The sequence below is a fragment of the Rhinopithecus bieti genome, unplaced genomic scaffold, assembly GCF_001698545.2.
Source record: "Rhinopithecus bieti isolate Rb0 unplaced genomic scaffold, ASM169854v2 scaffold_33601, whole genome shotgun sequence".
NCBI lineage: Eukaryota > Metazoa > Chordata > Mammalia > Primates > Cercopithecidae > Rhinopithecus > Rhinopithecus bieti.
Genome location: NW_016814248.1, coordinates 18097 through 35878, shown reverse-complemented (window position 1 = coordinate 35878; position 17782 = coordinate 18097). Strand labels below are relative to the sequence as shown.

General features: G+C 46.4%; 1 protein-coding gene across 5 annotated transcripts in view; it reads right to left on the bottom strand.

Moving 5' to 3' along the window:
* The window catches only part of GABRE (gamma-aminobutyric acid type A receptor subunit epsilon), a 22224-nt gene extending 12254 nt beyond the window's left edge, over positions 1–9970 (bottom strand). Inside the window, exons 1-4 of one of the 5 annotated variants that reach the window (XM_017850061.1) lie at positions 9835–9970; positions 6434–6611; positions 4925–5142; positions 4408–4475 (exon numbers count right to left, since the gene is read on the bottom strand). In XM_017850061.1, the coding sequence (XP_017705550.1) occupies positions 4408–4410 (3 nt within the window). In that variant the 5' untranslated portion in view covers positions 4411–4475; positions 4925–5142; positions 6434–6611; positions 9835–9970. Of the gene's footprint in view, positions 1–4407; positions 4476–4924; positions 5143–6433 lie in introns of all 5 variants that reach the window. The other 4 variants (XM_017850062.1, XM_017850063.1, XM_017850064.1 and 1 more) reach the window with 4 other exon arrangements.
* Positions 9971–17782: the final 7812 nt, after the last annotated feature.

Sequence of the window (17782 nt, the reverse complement as noted above, 5' to 3'; positions counted from 1 at the left end):
TACTTTCAAATAAGTGCCTGTAACCTTTGAATGTGTGGTGTGTGCGTGTGCATAGATATATCCATGATTATTTGGTCTCCAGATATTGTCTGTCCCCTAAAATGTCTGTTAAATATCAACAATGATATTTAATAGGAAGAAGCTAGAAATTTGCACCACTGGTGTTGAAGGGAGGAAAAAACCCTACTGCAATAGAACTCCAAGTAGCTCGAACAGCAAGTACCACAAGTAGACCAAGACAGAACTCTGAGTTATTTTAGAGATAAGGAAACTAAGGCTCTATGAGAAAGGGGGCTATCCAAAGTCACACAAATAGTCAATGGCAGCCTGGCCCTGGGATTGCTTTCACTTGCACCAACAATCTCTTTAGGTACCAAGGTCCAATTTTCTCTGCAGAATCCCTAGGTCTTTCTGCTGAGTTCTTCTGCATCAAACAATGCATACCCACAACCATGGAGGCGGGCACGACCTTCGGGGAAGAAATCAAGAAAATCCCTGATTGCCTTTGCTGCCCAGGACCAAAGATTGTAAAAGCAGCCACCAAACTGCTGGGAGCCAACCATGGAAGGGAAGACTGAGAATGTTCCCTGGAGTAGGCCAGAGAAGCAGACAGAAAAGAGCTGGCAGAACCTGGCTCCCATTTGTATGAGAGCCTCTGACCCCACCCTGCCCCACCTGCCTCCACAAATAGCCTTCCAAGTGTTTCTACGGTCCCAAGTGGCTGGCAGTTTAAACTTGGCCAGCAGAGCCTCCTTCATTCCCAGGCCTTGTGAACTGCTTGGTAGCCAGTGGGAAGCCTTTCCCTCTGCACTCACACTGTGCTTATGCTCTATGTTATGAAGTGTTTCAAATGAGCATTTATTTCTATTTGACAATTGTAAGTTCATTACATATCAATTGATAACTAACACTTCACTTTTTCCCCAGTTTGACAAACGAGCTTACGATGTACATCTCTTTTAGGTCAGCCGAAACTCTAGAAGTTCAGTGTTTTGGAACTAGAATCAACTGCGATAATTACCACAGCAAGAAAAAGCGTTAGTAACTAGTAATGCTACAATGCTCAGTGATTCCCAGATTGTTCATTGCCTTTTAATCTCAGACTGGGTGTTACAAAACCGTGCGCTCAGGTTTCCTTCCTGGAGGACAAGGCCTGCTTTCTACACAACATCTGACTGAAAGGTGTTGAAACTCCCCTCAAGCAGCTACACCAACTATGTACCCAATGCTGGGACTCACATTTCTGAGAAGGCTCAGTTTCCTCAAATGTAAAACAGGGATCCATGTCCTAATGGCAGCTTTGGCTTCCATGCAGGTTGTCATGAGGATCCAAGGAGATAAGCATGTACTGGGTACTGGCCTGTTCTGTGACTGTGTGGCAGAGACATGCGTCCCCTCCTTACCAAGTACACCACAGAACAGGGACCTCCCACAGCTTTACAGAACTATTTGGAACCATGTAGAATGCAAGACATTTCAGGACAATTTAACACCACATGTGAGGGTTTGGAATTTTCAAGACACTTGGCTCAGGCTAAAGTGCCACCTTACTGGCCAAAGAAAATAAAGTTGTTGGCTCTTTTCTGAACGAGTCCTGTGTTCCATGCTAGGTTTGGTGACTGCTGGGTTATTAGACTATGTCCTTCAAGCATTGTCAGGTGAGGCCACTGCTGGCAGCATGAATAGCCATGGAGCAAGAAGAGACAGGGCATTCAGCTACTGTGAGTGGGGCTACTGCTCTGCTACAAGGGCTCTTGTAGATAGAAATTGGTTTCCCAAACAGCAAGGAGATTTTAGTCACAAATTCTCCACTCCTCTTCAATTTTACAGGATGCTCTATCTCACCCAGAAAGCAAACCAAGGCAACTTAGCGCCCTCTTCTCCATTTGTCAATGTGTGTGTTCTCTCCACTCCACCTAAGGAAATTTAGCCACCACCAATTGGGTGGAGATTGACATGTTAGAGAAGAAGGAGCAAACCAGCTTGTTGGAAATTAGACTGGTTGCTTCCAAATAAGGTTGGCAGTGCCTTAAAGTCAAGCCAAAGGAACAGAGAACTAGAAGAAACGAACAAATAAACAGCTATGCAATTTCTGGGAGCCATGAGGTTACTGTGGACTGAGCACTATATTTGGCTTTTGGCATGCTAAAGAGGAGAAGCAGAGACTGCTGCAGGAGGCTGTCTGCCCAGCTAGAATAGCATCCTGAGCCACTTTCTCACTCCTACACCAATGACTTGAAAGGGTCAACAATGACAACAATGGTGGGACCACAAGCCCTCAACCTCTGGTTCTTGCACAGAACTTAGTGTTTCTTAGTTTATAAACAATGCTAGCAAAACTAATTGCTAAATTCATACCCATTTTAAAAGGTAAACTGCAACACAAAAGGAGACTACAATTCTCATAGTGGTAAACACACTGGTAACAGCAAAAGTAAATCTGATTATCCAGGGAAGATTCAAAAAAAAAAAAAACCCACCAATTTTAAAATGTAAACAGAAACTCAAAAACATCTATCTGCTCTATGCTTCTGTTATTCCTTGTTAGTTCTCAGCAACTCAATTCTAGGAGTTACTCAAAAGAAGAACATCATGATCATGTGTAGCAGGCAGACTCTTAGATGTCCTCCAATGTTCTTCACTTTCTGGTGTTTGTGCCCTTCTGTAATCCCCTCCACTTGACTCTGGGATGGGCCTCATGATTTGTGTCTGATAAGAACACCACAGAAGCAATGGGATGTCACTTCTAAAATTAGATTATAAAAAGTCTGTGATTTCCATCTTGAGCACCTTCTCTCATACTCTTCCTCACTCTGAAGGAAGCCAGCTACCATATTGTGAGCTACCCTGTGGATAGGTGCCCATGGCAAGGATGGAGGGAGACCTCCAGACCACAGCCAGAGAAGAACAGAATCCTGCCAATCCTGTGAGTGGTCTTGGAAATGGATCCTCCCTCAGTTGAGCCTTCAGATGAGACTCCAGCCCTAGCTGACACCTTGATTACAGGTTTGTGAGAGACCCTGAAACAGAGAACCCAGCTAAGCCATGCCTGGATTCCTGACCCACACAGACAGTGAGATAATGATTGTTGTTTTAAGACACTATGTTTTGGGGATAATTTGTCACATAGTAAGGCATAAGTAGTGTGCCTGAAGAATCAGGCAGCCAAAGTCTCATGGTTGGGGGGTGGGGAACCTTGCTCTTCCACTTAGCCTATGTAAACACCTTGATTTTCCATGAAGGTTAACTTAGCTTTGAGGGTCTATTTGCAAGGCCCATCTCAGAGCCAAGGCTCTAAGCTCACCCAGTCACATGGCACTTTTTGGGTACCTGTGAGTATGCTAAAACTTTGTTTGCCCTGGGCCAAGCGATCTGTGGCTGTGATGGAGTTGCTTACCACAGCCTTCCTCAGTGTCAGGCTCTGCAGATGCAAGTGATTCTTGCAGAGCATCTTTCATCACTCATTTGCTTAGCTAACATATACTGAGCCCTTGACATCAAGGAGCTCATGGAGGAGACAGCAAGGCCAACATACCACAGATAATTACAATGAAATGATGTAGGGAAGATCAGGTAAACAACTGTGATAGAAGCTGGAAAGATGTAACTGCCAAAGACAGGAATGTGGTGTGAGAAAGAAAGGAGCAATTAATAGGTGTGGAGGTCAGGGGAGATGCTGTGAATGAGATGCAGTCTGAGTTAGATACTGAAAAAGAAGGCAGCTGACAAGTAAGAAAGTGGAACAATGGCATACCAAATAGAAAATCACTTGAATGAAAGCTCAGAGGTACAAGGTGGTCTGGGAATGCCAATATTCTAGTGTGACCAAAGCACATGGTCTCTAAAAGGGTGAAGAGGAATACAACCATGGAGGGCCTTGAACTGCATGTAATAAGCAGTGCTGGGACTGCAGGAGGAGCATCACTTGGGAGGCCAACTTAGTAGGTGGAGTAGGTGTTTTCTAGGTGGGAGATGATGAAAGCTAAATGGGGGCAGTGCTGACACTATGATTATATGAGTGGAAAAGGAAAGAAGGAAATAGAACAAAAATATAGAAACAGTCTTAGAGCAAGAGCTAGTAACTTTAGACTTATGTCCATACAAATAATTATCAGAAGAAAAGAGGCATTCCATTGTGGTGTTTAAAATTGCTTTATTATTTTTATTTTGAATGAAAAAACTGGAAGATATGGTCATGATTCTGAAGATCCTCTTCAAGTAGCAAGGGACTTACCTTTTCCAGTCTCATTCTCAAGCCAGTGGTCAAAAAAATCCCTTCCTCTCTCCAGAAATAAATTATTGGAGTTGTTAACAGAAATACAGAGCAGAAAGCAGAAGTCTGTGGAAGGCCCTATAGGGCAGCCCCTGGGCTTCTAGGAAATACCATAAGAAAAGCTTAGTACTCACCATGTCCAGGATAGAGAGAGGACCAAGGCTGTTGACGGAGATCTCAACAGTGACCACAGTGGGCTTCTCTGTAAGATAAGCAGAAGCAGCAAAGGGTAAGTGTCAAACAGGGGCATGGGACAGGGGAGGCAGTAGTCAGAGGGGATGAAAGGGGAGTCAAGTAAGTGTTGGACCACACAATTTCAGCAGCTAATCCGATTTCTTTATTTGTTCTTTCATGGCAAAACCAAGCTCATAGACTGTTAAGAATTGGACATACATCTTGAAGATCAAAAATCTAGTTTAGTCCTCTCATTTTACCATTGGAAAAACTGAGGGCAAGAGAGGGAAAAGTCTTGATCAAGGTCAATGACACTGCTGAGAATAGAGTTAATATCTCTTACCTGACAGGTCAACAAGAGATGTTCTTGTCCATGTGCATGGCACCCTCTGTTACTGCTCAGGTCCATTCTCCGTGCCTTATACCCTCAACCCCTGGACCCTCTAAGGAGGGGAAGAACTTTTTTCTGCCACTTACCTCCAATGCCAGGGCGCAGTTTGTGGTCATAATTACTCAGGATAGTGTTCAGGATGCGAGAGGCTTCTGGCAGTTTGCCAGCTCTGCGCCCAGTCTCGGTCTTAGTTGACTTTGTTTCCTCAGAGAGGAGCTTATTTTCCAGAGGCTGGGGCGGGGGTCCATAGACGACATCATAGGCAGAGGCTTCATTCTTTGATTCAGTCTGAGGTCCCTCGACCCTAGAACATTCAAACAAAAAATGAAGCTCTGCCCTGCAGTCTGTAGGGGCCCCAGCTAGTGCTTCTTGGGACAGAAGCAAACCGAAACAAGTTTTCAACACAGAACTTAGTTAAATTGTGACTGGTAACAGCAAATTATAAGACAGTGACAGATTAGGCTTGTGAATTTCTTTTAAATCTTGCTGCTTTTGGGGACTTTCTATGCTGTCCCTCTTTTATGATAACTCTTTTATTTAAAAAAAAAAAATCAACAAAAGCAAAACCTAGATTTTAAAAGAATGTTCCATGTGAAATGAAGAGGGCATTTATGTCTGAGCACTGGCCCACTGCGACTAGCCTTGGCCTCTAGTCAGCCTGACCAGCACCAACTGGGAGTGAGGAGCAGGCAGAGGGCCAGGGCTGAGAGGAATTCTTACGAAAGCCAGAGTGGCCTCTCCCAGAGAGGACCAGAAAATTGTGGGAATATTTTGCAGTTTTGTTGGTTGTGTAATACTCGTTGCACTGGGGGCAGGGGAAGGAGATGAAGAGAAGGAGGCTAAAGAGCAGCCTTTGTAGAACATTCAAACAAAAAATGAAGCTCTGCCCTGCAGTCTGTAGGGGCCCCAGCTAGTGCTTCTTGGGACAGAAGCAAACCGAAACAAGTTTTCAACACAGAACTTAGTTAAATTGTGACTGGTAACAGCAAATTATAAGACAGTGACAGATTAGGCTTGTGAATTTCTTTTAAATCTTGCTGCTTTTTGGGGACTTTCTATGCTGTCCCTCTTTTATGATAACTCTTTTATTTAAAAAAAAAAAATCAACAAAAGCAAAACCTAGATTTTAAAAGAATGTTCCATGTGAAATGAAGAGGGCATTTATGTCTGAGCACTGGCCCACTGCGACTAGCCTTGGCCTCTAGTCAGCCTGACCAGCACCAACTGGGAGTGAGGAGCAGGCAGAGGGCCAGGGCTGAGAGGAATTCTTACGAAAGCCAGAGTGGCCTCTCCCAGAGAGGACCAGAAAATTGTGGGAATATTTTGCAGTTTTGTTGGTTGTGTAATACTCGTTGCACTGGGGGCAGGGGAAGGAGATGAAGAGAAGGAGGCTAAAGAGCAGCCTTTGTGGGTGTCTAAACAGGAAAGGCAGGAGTCCTCCACCCACAGACAGCCATCCAGGAACTGACTGCCCAACAGGAGTCCACCCTGAGCTCCACAGCCATGCACCACAGCCAAGAAAAAGAAGAAGATTAGTAAGAATAATTGAATTAAACAAAAATGTTAAAGGCCATCTGCCAAAGTATGAAACTCACCGATGGTGTTAGAAGTCCGGATAGTGCTGCCTTTGCTGGGAGGCAGTGACAAAGGGGGCTTCTTAGGTCCTGCTCACGTTCGGGTTCTTGATTTGGCTTTCTTTACACCGCTGTGGTCATATTCTGACAACTCATCAGCTGTACACTTATGATTTGAGCACTTTTCTGTATACATGTTCTAATTCCATAAAAACGTGTTGCAAAAAATCAAAATGCCCCACCTGCTAATATCTGGGTCTCATTTTATTTAAAAGCAAACTCTTAAAAAACAAACAGAAATCATTTATGACATAATAGGAGAGATTTGAACACTGAGTGGATAGTTGAGGCATGAATAAATTATTCTTAAATTTTTGGTGTAATTATGGTATTTTCTTATGCTTGTGAAATCTTTAATGATTAGAAATACATACTAAAACAATTACATATAAAATGATATGATGTCTGAGATATGCTTCAAGACAATCTAAGTCGGAATTGGAGAGTGGGTGGGGTAAAAGAAAATAAGAGTGGCCATGAATTCACAAACAGTGGGGGTGGGGATGGCTACATGGAGATTCCGTGTACTGTTCCCTCTATTTTTATATGTCTTTAAAAAATATATAATTAAGTCTTTTAAAAGCCATCATCCCATATTAATCTGTGATATTGGAAGGCAGGAGAGCGGTTTCCTTTGGGGAGGAAAGTGTACAGGGACAAGCATTTTGGAGATGCGTGTGTGTGGGGGGGTGGGGTGTGGTAAGGGGGTTGCAATGCTGTATTTCCTGATCTAGGTGTTGGTTACATGGGCCTGTTTACTTTGTGAAAATCCACTGAGCTGTTCACTCATGATGTCTGTGCTTTTATACTGGCATGTCACACTTCCAAAATGATTTTTTTTTTAAGCCATAAGGCAATTTGTTTCCTAAAATAAGGGGTAAACAGGGCAAGAGACATTGGCATGACCCCTGTATTGCAGACCAAGGGACTGCCAACTTGGGCAGCAAAATGCATTTTTCTGCAGTATTTCAAGCTGTTAGAATTGCTTAAGTGGCATACAGATGTGCCAAATCCACACCATTTCTCATGTCTGAAGTGGCTACTTTCCATTGTGGGCTAGGGAAGAACTGGACTTGGAAAATACAGTTTCTACTTTCAAATGCCATATTTAGAAGATGTCTTCTCTCCCTGAGGCCAAATTCCCAGCCATCTCAAAAGATAAGGGCCAGTGACTATGGGAAGAGAGGAGGGAAAATGGAGACCTGAGACCCTGCAAAATAAGTGATGTGGCTGGAAACGTGGCACAATCAGAACCGACAGCCAGTGGTAGACTGAGCACTGCCAGACAGGACCACCTAAAAGCCTGAAGCAGCCCCTCCCAGATGTCTGAAATCCATGGACAAGATCCTCCCAGCTGCCCCATGTTTAAAAGTGCAGAGGCAAACAGATAAACCCGAAAGCACCCAGACCACCAAAGCCCTCCTGCCCCTAGACTAGGTCTGCAATGAAAATGATAGCAGAGGGTCATAAGGTGGCTTTAATCCTAAAATTGGCTTTTGCCAGTTAAAAACAAACAAACAAACAAACAAAATAAAACCTTGTCCTGAGGTCCTTGGGGTTAAAGAGCTGCTGACAATGCATACCTTTCCCCAGGCAGCCATTAAGCTCACTTTTGAGGCTAGAAAGAATAAAACTTGAAAACACTCATACACTGGAATAGTGGGATTTTCCAGGGGAGTTTTTCAGGCATTCACATGTCTCCAGACACAATGGTCCAGCATGAAGTTGAATCTCTGCACTACCCCCTCCCAAACAGTCGACTGCTGGTGGCGTGAGAAGTGGGGTGGGGGGTGGGGGGCATAAGAAAAGATGTTGGATTTTTTTCTAAATCAGATCTCTTTTTCATTATACAGATGGACCAACTGAGGCCCAGATAGAGGAAGGACTGTACTCCAAGTCACACAAATAATTTGAGGCTAAGCCTGGACCAGACAGAGGTCTTGTGGTTCACTGTGGCCCAGTACACCCCATTGTCACCTCCCAGCTCTTTCCTAGCACCACAGGTTGCTATGCTTGAAGAGTAGTTTCCATTTCCCCAGGCTCGTTTCCCTGCTGTTTTCCTCTCTGACCTCCCCCACTTCTTATTTCCCCCATCCCAGAGCCATCTTTTGCCCTAGCCAGTCACCATGTCAGCTTTCTCAACTAGTCCAAATTCCATTTGGAGGGATGTGGATGACTGGAAATTGCTAGCACGCATAGAAAAACATTTACCAAGCCCTTGCTGAGGCTAGCCCCACTCCAGGGCACCAGTGAGCCAGCAGGGAGCCACACATCCCCCTCTCTGAAGAGCTAACGCAATCTGGGGTAGGGAAAGAAGTCACCCTAGCTCCCCACAACAGATAAACAAGACACAAGCCCAGTGCCATGGAAACTTCAAGAAAGCTCCACAGATCAGGAAGCTCGCAAACTTGTGACACTTCACACCCAGCAGGAACCATCTCAAAAAACAACAACAACAAAAAAGAAACGAAGCAGTCATCTTCCACCCCAAAAAGCGAGAAATCTAGGGGACAACCTTCCTAGCCAAGTCTGAGGGCGAGGAGAAGGTGTGAGGGAAGATGGTTGTTCAAGGGAAACCTGAAAAGGGAGAAGGGGATTGAAATCTAGGACCCAAACCACAGACTTCAGAGGAGAATAATATTCCTGGCCTCTGGCTCCAGTCTATCCAAGGCCCAGCAGGGTGTCTAGGGATGAGTTAAGGAAGGGGGAGGCTGTCAGCAGTGGGGAGGGGGTATAGCTGCTGCGGGAGCCCTTAGACTAAACCAAAGCTCCTGCCTGAGACTGGCACCAACAGGAGCAGCGGCATGGGAAGCAAGGAAAGTCAGAGTTGCCTGGCGCAGTGCCTGGAACTCAGTAGGCACTCTTAAAAAAATGTGAGCAGCAGAGAACAGACGAGGCAACACGCACACATTTTTGGCGCAGTTAAGCTCCCTCAGCCCGCGCACCGCCTTCTCAAAATGCACCCCCGACCCCCCAGTAGCTGAAGCCTGCCCTGGCCGGTCACCCCCGGGGCTGCTCCCCTGTTCCTGCGCAAGACTCCGAGAAGGAGTGCTTGTCACCAGGCCATCGCAGTGCTTCTGAGAGCGGGAATCCAAGAACTGGGGTCCCATCTTCCTTTTGGCGTCCTGTCTTCCTTTTGGAGATCCCCTTCAAGGACCCCGGGAATCCATCCTACAGTGAACCGGGCGGAGGCTGGCGCGCATCGAGGGCACGCAGTACTCAGCCAGCCCGCGCTAGGGCCGGGGCAAGGCGGGCGCGGGGCTCGAGGAACGCGGGGCCGCAGGGATCCCGGGAGCCGTCCCTGCTCCCAGGGAGAGGCAGCTGGGCGCGAAGGGCTCCCGGGTCCCGGGATGGAGACTCACCTCGACTGAAGGATCAATAAGATGCCTAGGAGGACTGGAAGAACTTTGGACAACATTTCCGCGGAGACCGGCGCGACCACCTGTGCGGAGGTCGCGGTTCACGGTCTGGACGCACTGAGCGCGGTGTGGACGGTTTTGCTGGGCTCCAACTTTCACTCCTCCCNGACGGTTTTGCTGGGCTCCAACTTTCACTCCTCCCACTCGCCCCGCCCCGTCCCGCGCTCCCCGCCCCGCGCTCCCCGCCCCAGGCCCGCCCCCAGCCCCGATGGAAATCTCCGACGACGTGACGGCTGCTGCCGTGGGGAGCGGGGGAGGCTCGCGCGGGCGCTGGTAGGAGGCGGGAGCCCTGTTGCTGAGGCCCCCAGTCCCCCCGCCGCCACTGCAGCACTGCCAGACAGCCAGGGGCGGGGGAGGGGGAGGGAGGAGGCGGCCAGCCAGCTGCGCACGGCCTGGGCGGAGGAAACTCGCGGCCCCACGCTGTGGCCGGCAGGGAGCTGCTTCAGGGACAAGATGCGGGGCTGGATGTGCTTACGCCCCAGAGGCGACCCCCCTCCTGCCCGTTGGCGTGCCGCGGGGTCAAACTGTGCTCTCCAGCCGTGGCTTCCTCCCCGCCCTTGTTGCACCCCGTTGCTTCCCCAAGTCTCCTGGCTTCAACCTAGCTGCCTCTCTGGTTTTCCCAGCTCTCAGCCCACAATCTTCAGTCTTTCGAAATACAAGTCTTGTCGTATGAAGGAAGCCAGGTAACTCAGCACCTTCCTTGGCATACGGAAGAAGAGAGACAGGGGTCTCCCCAGCAAGCTCTGATATGAGGTACTCCACAGGGCAAATTCCCAGGTATTTGGGGGCAGGGAGGACCCGCCAACAGAGGACCAGGCAGAGACATTCACTGGAGAATTTTCTCTGAACCCCAAGGGGACACTGCCACAATGTGGCTCCCGCTTTGGCCCCAGACGCTGAGTGTGAGAGGGACCACCTGGAATAGAGGAGGCTTTGGAAACCTCCTTAAGACTGGATGGCTGAATCTTTCTGGAGACTTGGCACCAGGTGATAGCAGAAGAAGACATGAGAAGGCACAGAGAGGGAAGGGGCAGTGCCCCTCTTCAGGGGAGACATGTCAAGAGTCTCAAGCGTACTTGGACTTCGTCTTCTTTACCTAGATCCTTCTGATTTGCTTCAGAAAGAGAAGGAATGACAAAGATTTGTGTACCAAGCTGATGCCAGACACTAGCAGCATCCTCACCTGTTGCTCTAGAAAGGGCTGTGTGCATCCTTGAAGAGGCTTAGCTCTACCACACTTATCTAAAACACCCTCTTCACCACTCCACCTCCCAAGCATATCACTCTGCTTTGTGCTCTTCACAACACTGCTCACTCATTGATGATTTTCTTGGGCATTTTTTTATGAGCTTGTTTACAGTGGATCTCTCCTACTGAAGTAAGCTCAGTGACAAACACACACATGCATACACACAAAATATGTCTTGTTGGGGTCTTCACTATCCCTAAGACTTAGCAGAGCTCTGGGCACACAATAGGCACTCAACCAAATATGTCACTGATTTATGTGCAGCTGTGTGTGTCCTACTACCAATGAGTCAGTCCACTAGGACCTGGGGTTGCCTTCAGACTATGGTGCAAGAGAGAAGAAGAGACTGCAGGACATGTTTAGGCTTGCACAGCTCCTCACCCCCGCTCCCTGACGCGCACGGAAGAGCCCCATACTTTCTTTCCTGTGTTGCTGCTGAAATTTTAATAACTTTTGAACAAGTGGCCCTGCATTTTATTTTTTCCTGGGCCCTGCAAATTATGTAGCCAGTTTTGCCTAGGGAAAAATGCTGCAGAGCAGGGAACAGGCAAACAGGCGGCTTTGCTGAGCCCATGAGGAAGAGAAGGCTGCCAGTCCTGTCCAACACCAGACTGCTATGGAAAGGAGCATGTCTGCCCTTACTGTAGCCAGCCTGGGATTTTTAGTGTCCTATATGCATGTCTCTTCCTCCACTGACATTGGAAGTCCGGGAAATGAAGGTTTTTCTGATTTACCTGTATTCCCCTGGGTTGAGCACAGTGCCCAATGACCAGTAGGCATTAATTACATTTGCTGAATGAGCGACTGAATCCCAGGCAGACAAAGGAAGCAAGTGATTACAGCTCCCTCATCAGAGAATCCCAGGCACTTTTCTCTTACAGGTTGATATTAATCATACTTTGCCATCTTCCTTATAAACCTCATCAAAGGGATAGCTCATCCATAGGATAGCTGTGAGGATTTGTGGAAGCTACAGAATGTTATTATTATTTTGTAGTTTCCCAAGTATTTGCCACATGCTTGTCTAGATCAGGCCATCGACTTTATGATAGAGGAATATACAGCAAGGACTCAGATGATGTCTTGGCCGTTACATGTGTTTTTCAAGAGAGGAGTGGGAACTTGTGGTAAAATTAGTAAAAAATTACTAACTCAAGGTACAAAGTCATGAGGGCCCCAGAGTTCCCAGGAAAACATTTACATGGTCCCGAGCCTCTCAAAGCAAGAGGAGGGTGTTACAGGCAGCAGAGGTGCAGAGATGGACATTCCAAGTTGAGAGCCAGCCAGGGTGTTGAAACCAGGTATGTGTGGTGTTTGACAGAAAACAAGGAGGAGATTGCCTGAGGCATTTGTAAAGAGAAATTTTTGGAGATAAAGCTGGAGTGGGAGGTTGGACAAGCAATTGCACTTTATCTGTGGGCAAGAGGGGAGTTGCAGACGAGTACCAAAAGGGGATATTGTATGTCCAAATGCTGTTTCAAAAGATCCCTCTGGTTGTGATAGGCAGGAGAGTTTGCAGGATGGAGAGTTGGAGCCTCTTTTCTCCCAGCAAACAGGATCAGAGCCACAGGGATGGCCAGAAGAGGAGCCACAGGAGGGAGCAACATCTAAGATGTGGAACTGACAGATGGAGTTGGGGAGGAGGCAAAGGAGGGAGGATTGTTGGAGAAGGCTCACAGGGTCTTCCCAGGTGACCAGGGTGGCAGAACAGAAATAATGAAGGCAGGAGGAGGAGAAAGAGCTTTTAGTTATAGCCATGATAGCAGCTCCCTGCATTTTGCATTTCACTTTCTAAAGTTCCATTAGAAATAAACATTCTCATTTAGTGTCTAGGTACATGTATGTGTGTATGTGCATGTATGTGCAAGCACACCCCTCTCCTTGGCTGTTGGTACTTCAGATGTGCTTCTCTTCAACTAGATATTGAAGCTGAATATAAACAAAACTGTTAATAGCTGTATTTTCATAGCTAAACCAACTACCTATTGACCAGAATAGCAGTGAGCAAGCCCCTTGTCAGTTGTGAATTATCAAATTAAATAACCAGCATCAAACCACCATGTGACCTGCTATATATGTGATTTAGGGACAAAACCAGAGTTACTGGTCATAAAGTCTGTGTGTTCGTGCCCTAGCATGGCCTAAACTGTAGCACATGCACACATGCTTTTCTTATTAGGTCAAGGAAAAAATACCAGCCCAGACAAAGCTTACATGACTCTTAGCTTGTTAAGTTCCTGGGCTTGCAGCAAGACTGAGATGCCAGGGACACTGGGGGAGGCAACTAGAGAAAGAATTATGTACAGGGCTAAGCCAAGTGCAGAAGTGGATGAAGGAGCAAGCAGGGGACAACCAGGCTTCAAAGCAGATAGACTAACAGTGGAGGCAGAGGCAGTACAAGGTAATGACCAGACCTCTGTGCTCCACTGCACACAGAGCACAGTTTGAATTTCAGATCATCCTCTAACTACTGGCTAAATGACTAGGAGCAAGTTCCTTAAAGCCCATGAACCTCATATTACTCATTTGTAAAATGGAAATTATAATACTTCCCACCTTACGTGGCACCTGTGATGATTCAATGGCAAAGACCAGGTAAAGCAGTTAGCACCATGTCTGGCACACGGTCAGTACTCAACAAAGCTTACCTGCCATTCTCAACATTATTGTAATTATCTAATAACTGATAAATGACCATGCAGGCGTACTTGGTATCCTTGAGGTCTTGAATAACACCAGGAAGTATCTGGCCAAAGAGCAAGACCTCAGCCCTAGGCATACACTGCAGAAAAAGGGCTCATGTCCCAAGGCGGTTGAAATGCTGTGGACAAAACAGGATTCTAGACCTCAGGAAACTGGACCACTGTGAGCACCGCAGGCTGGTGGCACCAGGCTATAAGGGAGGAGAGAGGCATGACTGGGGGTGGAGATTGACTGGCACATGGGTGGCATTCAAAACCATAGAACTGGATGCAGTCACCCAGGGAGAGATAAACAGGCTTAAGCTTGAGTCCTGAGAGGGGTGTCAGAGAAGCCAACACAAGGGAGGGCATTTCTTGTAGACTGGTGGTTTTAACCATGTGTTAATATGTCAAGGACTGAATGGTGTCCAGTGGATGACTCAACAAGGAGGTCATTGGTAAGCTTTGGGCAGGGGCTGATCCTCAACACAGAGTTGAGGGGTGTGTGAGATGGACAGGTAAGAGAAAAGAGTGTATGACTGTATACAGCTTGCTTGAGAAGTGGCTTGAAAGCAGTGAGAACTGTGACTGTCTCCCACACCAAATACAGGGAGAGAGGCTTAGTGCAGGGACCACGTCTGATTCTGCTCTGGGCCCAAGGGTTTTAGAGAAGGAGAGAAAGAGATTTAAGGAGAATGCCGATAATGCTGGCAAATGCTGTTGGTTGAGAATCTTGAGATCTGGAAAGTGTCTGCTCTGAGGGGTGAATGTGTGAGGAGGATGTGAAGTCAGCAGGTATAGACAACTCCTCAGGAAGCTCAACATGAAGGAAGACACAGTGCAACAGCTAGAGGGAGGCAAATATTTGAAGCATTTTGATTTTTGTGTTTTACAGATGCATGAGACAGAAACATGTTTATAGGCTGAGAGGGAGAAGCCAATTGAGGGGTAGAGGGTGGAAAGCCTTCATGAAGCAGTTGTGTATGGTCAGAGCCCAGTGGGGAGAATTGGCTGCTAGTGGAGGATGAACGCTTCTTCCTCAGAGGAGTGAAGGACAGAAGGAGAGGAGAGGACACAAACGGACTCATTCATTCATTCAACTAATATATGTTACTATGTGCCAGGTACTAGCCTAGGTGCTAAAGATCATAGTGATGAGAAAAGCACATTGAAATCCTTGTTCTTGTGAGGCATACATCCCAGAGAAATGAGACAGGCCTCAAATAATAAATATAAGTAACGGGCAAGTTACTTATATTTATACAGCACATTAGAAGGTAATAAATGGTTTGGGGAAAAATAAGCAGAATCTGGTAAGTAAGATTCGGAGTGCTATGGGGGGATAATTTTAAATAGGGTGCTCAGGCAGAGCATCACTGAGAAGGTGATATTTGGGGAAAGAGTGTTCTAGTAAGAATGAAGAAAAAGTGAAAATTATTAACATGTTCCAGGCCCAACAAGAAAGTCAGTGTGGCTGGAATAGAGTGAAGAAAGAGGAAGTAGCAGGAGATGAGGTTAGAGAGAAAACAAGATTGAGCTGACAAATCATGGAGTGTCATGTAGCATTGGAAGAAGATTAACTTTTTTTCTGATTGAAAGTGGGAGTCACTGGGAGAGTTATGAGAAGAGGAGTGACACAATTTGAATTACTTTTTTAAAGGACCACTGCCCTTAGAATAAATTGATGATGGTGAAGATAAAAACAGAGGGGCTAACTAAGGGGCAACTGCAGCAATTGCAGAAGAGGTGACGGTCACAGTGGAGATAGTGAGAGGTGTTCAGACTCTGGGTATATTTTTAAAATGGAGTCAATAGGATTTCCTGCCAAATTATATGAAGTGTGAAAGACAGATAGAAGTCAAGAATGGCTCCAGAATGGTAGAACTACCAACAGCTGAAATGGGGAAGGCTATGGATAGAACAGGTTTTTGTTTGTTTGTTTGTTTGTTTGTTTCTGCTGTTAGTTTTGTTTTGTGGGAGTTTGGTTTTCCTGGAATTTTGGTTGGTTTTGTTGGAAGATAGGTCACATGGTGATTTGAGGTGTCTATTAGACTTCCAAATTCAGGTGTGTTCCTGAGTCTGAAATTTGGGTGGGAGAAAAGTGTAGCCTGGATACATACATTTGGGAATCATCAGTATAGAGATGGCACTTAAAGCCTTGAAACTGGATGAGATGAACATGAGAGTGAATGTAGTTGGAGAACGGAAGTGAGACGAGGACTGAACCCCGAGATGAAGAGGGTGGGAAGACGAGAAGGAGCCAGGGAAAAAGACTGAGAAATGTGACCAGTGAGGTAGGAAGACAATCAAGAGAGTGAAACATCCTGCAAGTCAAGGAGGGAGAGATCAACTGTCAAATGATGCCAGCAGGTCCAGAGGAGTAAGACTAAGAATTGACCATGGGGTTAGCAACATATAAGTCATTAGTGTCCTTGAGAAGAAAAATTTCTATGGTGTGTGTGTGTGTGTGCCCGTGCGCGTGTTGGGAAGGGTGGGCAGGAAAGGTAAAAGACTGCTCAAACGGGTTCACAAAAGACTAGGAATTAGAGATAATGAGCTTAGACACCTCCTTGGAGGTGCAGAAGACACCTCTTTGCTGCAGAAGACGGCAGCAAAATAGGGCAGTTGTTGAAGAAGGAAAGAGACTCTAGAGAAGGTTACATGGGGAAAATAACAGCATGTGTGTATGCCGAGGGGAATGCCTAAGTGCAGAGTCAACCCTTTATACTACAGGGTAGGGAAGAGGAGTGCTCTGATGTCACTGAGTCAGCAAGAAGGGATGAGATACAACCCTTTGGAAGCAGAATTAGAGGAGGTGACTACCCTACCTCCAGACTCTGAGAAACATGGAGTGTGGAGAATGAGTCTCTTCACTTGCTCCCAGGAACTGGTACCTAATCACAATGTATTGATTGGGTTAAGGACTGAGTGAATAGTTGAGAGCCCTGCAGGGGAAGCTACATTCTCCAGGCATAAAGGAACTGTAGTTGGATTTGGACAAAGAGGTAGTAGTATTCAGAGATGAGATGGGAGAGGGGAGGCATTTTCTCCTAGAGTAAGGTGCTGGTGGGCCAGTGGGAGGGTTTGAAGATGTGGAGGGGGCACAGGAATTCTCAGAGGTTCCGTGGAAGTTGAAGAAATGCAGAGTAGTACTATAGAGCACAGTGGAGGGCTGAGGTGGGTCTTGCTGAGGTTTGAGGGAGATGATTAACTGCACCCTCTCCCCTCCCCTGGAAATTCAGAGTAATTAATACAAAAGACATTGGGGTCAGAGAGATATAGAAATGTGGATACTTCCCCCACATCCCCTACAGTTCTCATCTTCATAAAGCCCTTTCCCCAATGTACAGCCCTGCCTCCTTTGTGTATTCTTATTCTTTGTAAGAGGGGTAACACTTCCAGCTCCTCCCTTCTCTCTCACAGATGCTGTTGTGGGTGTTGAGGATGCAGTGACAAGGCAGAATAAGTCTTTGCCTTCATGAAGTCTACCTGTTTATGCAGGGAAACAGGCAATCAGCAGACAAGGAAATAAATCTGATAATTTCCAGTATGAAATGCCATGAAGAATGACTACAGGATAATGACTGGGGGGGACTCTCAATCTGCCCAGGGTGCAGGGAACGTCTTGGTCTCCTCTTGGGCTCTCTGGGAAGCTTGGAACCATAGGGTAATCAGCTCTGAAGGCCCTTTTGCCACTTCTTTTTTATTTATTTATTTATTTATTTATTTATTTATTTATTTATTTTTATTATACTTTAAGTTCTAGGGTACATGTGCATAATGTGCAGGTTTGTTACACATGTATACTTGTGCCATGTTGGTGTGCTGCACCCATCAACTCGTCAGCACCCATCAATTCATCATTTATATCATGTATAACTCTCAATGCAGTCCCTCCCCCAACCCACTCCCCATGATAGGCCCCAGTGTGTGATGTTCCCCTTCCCGAGTCCAAGTGATC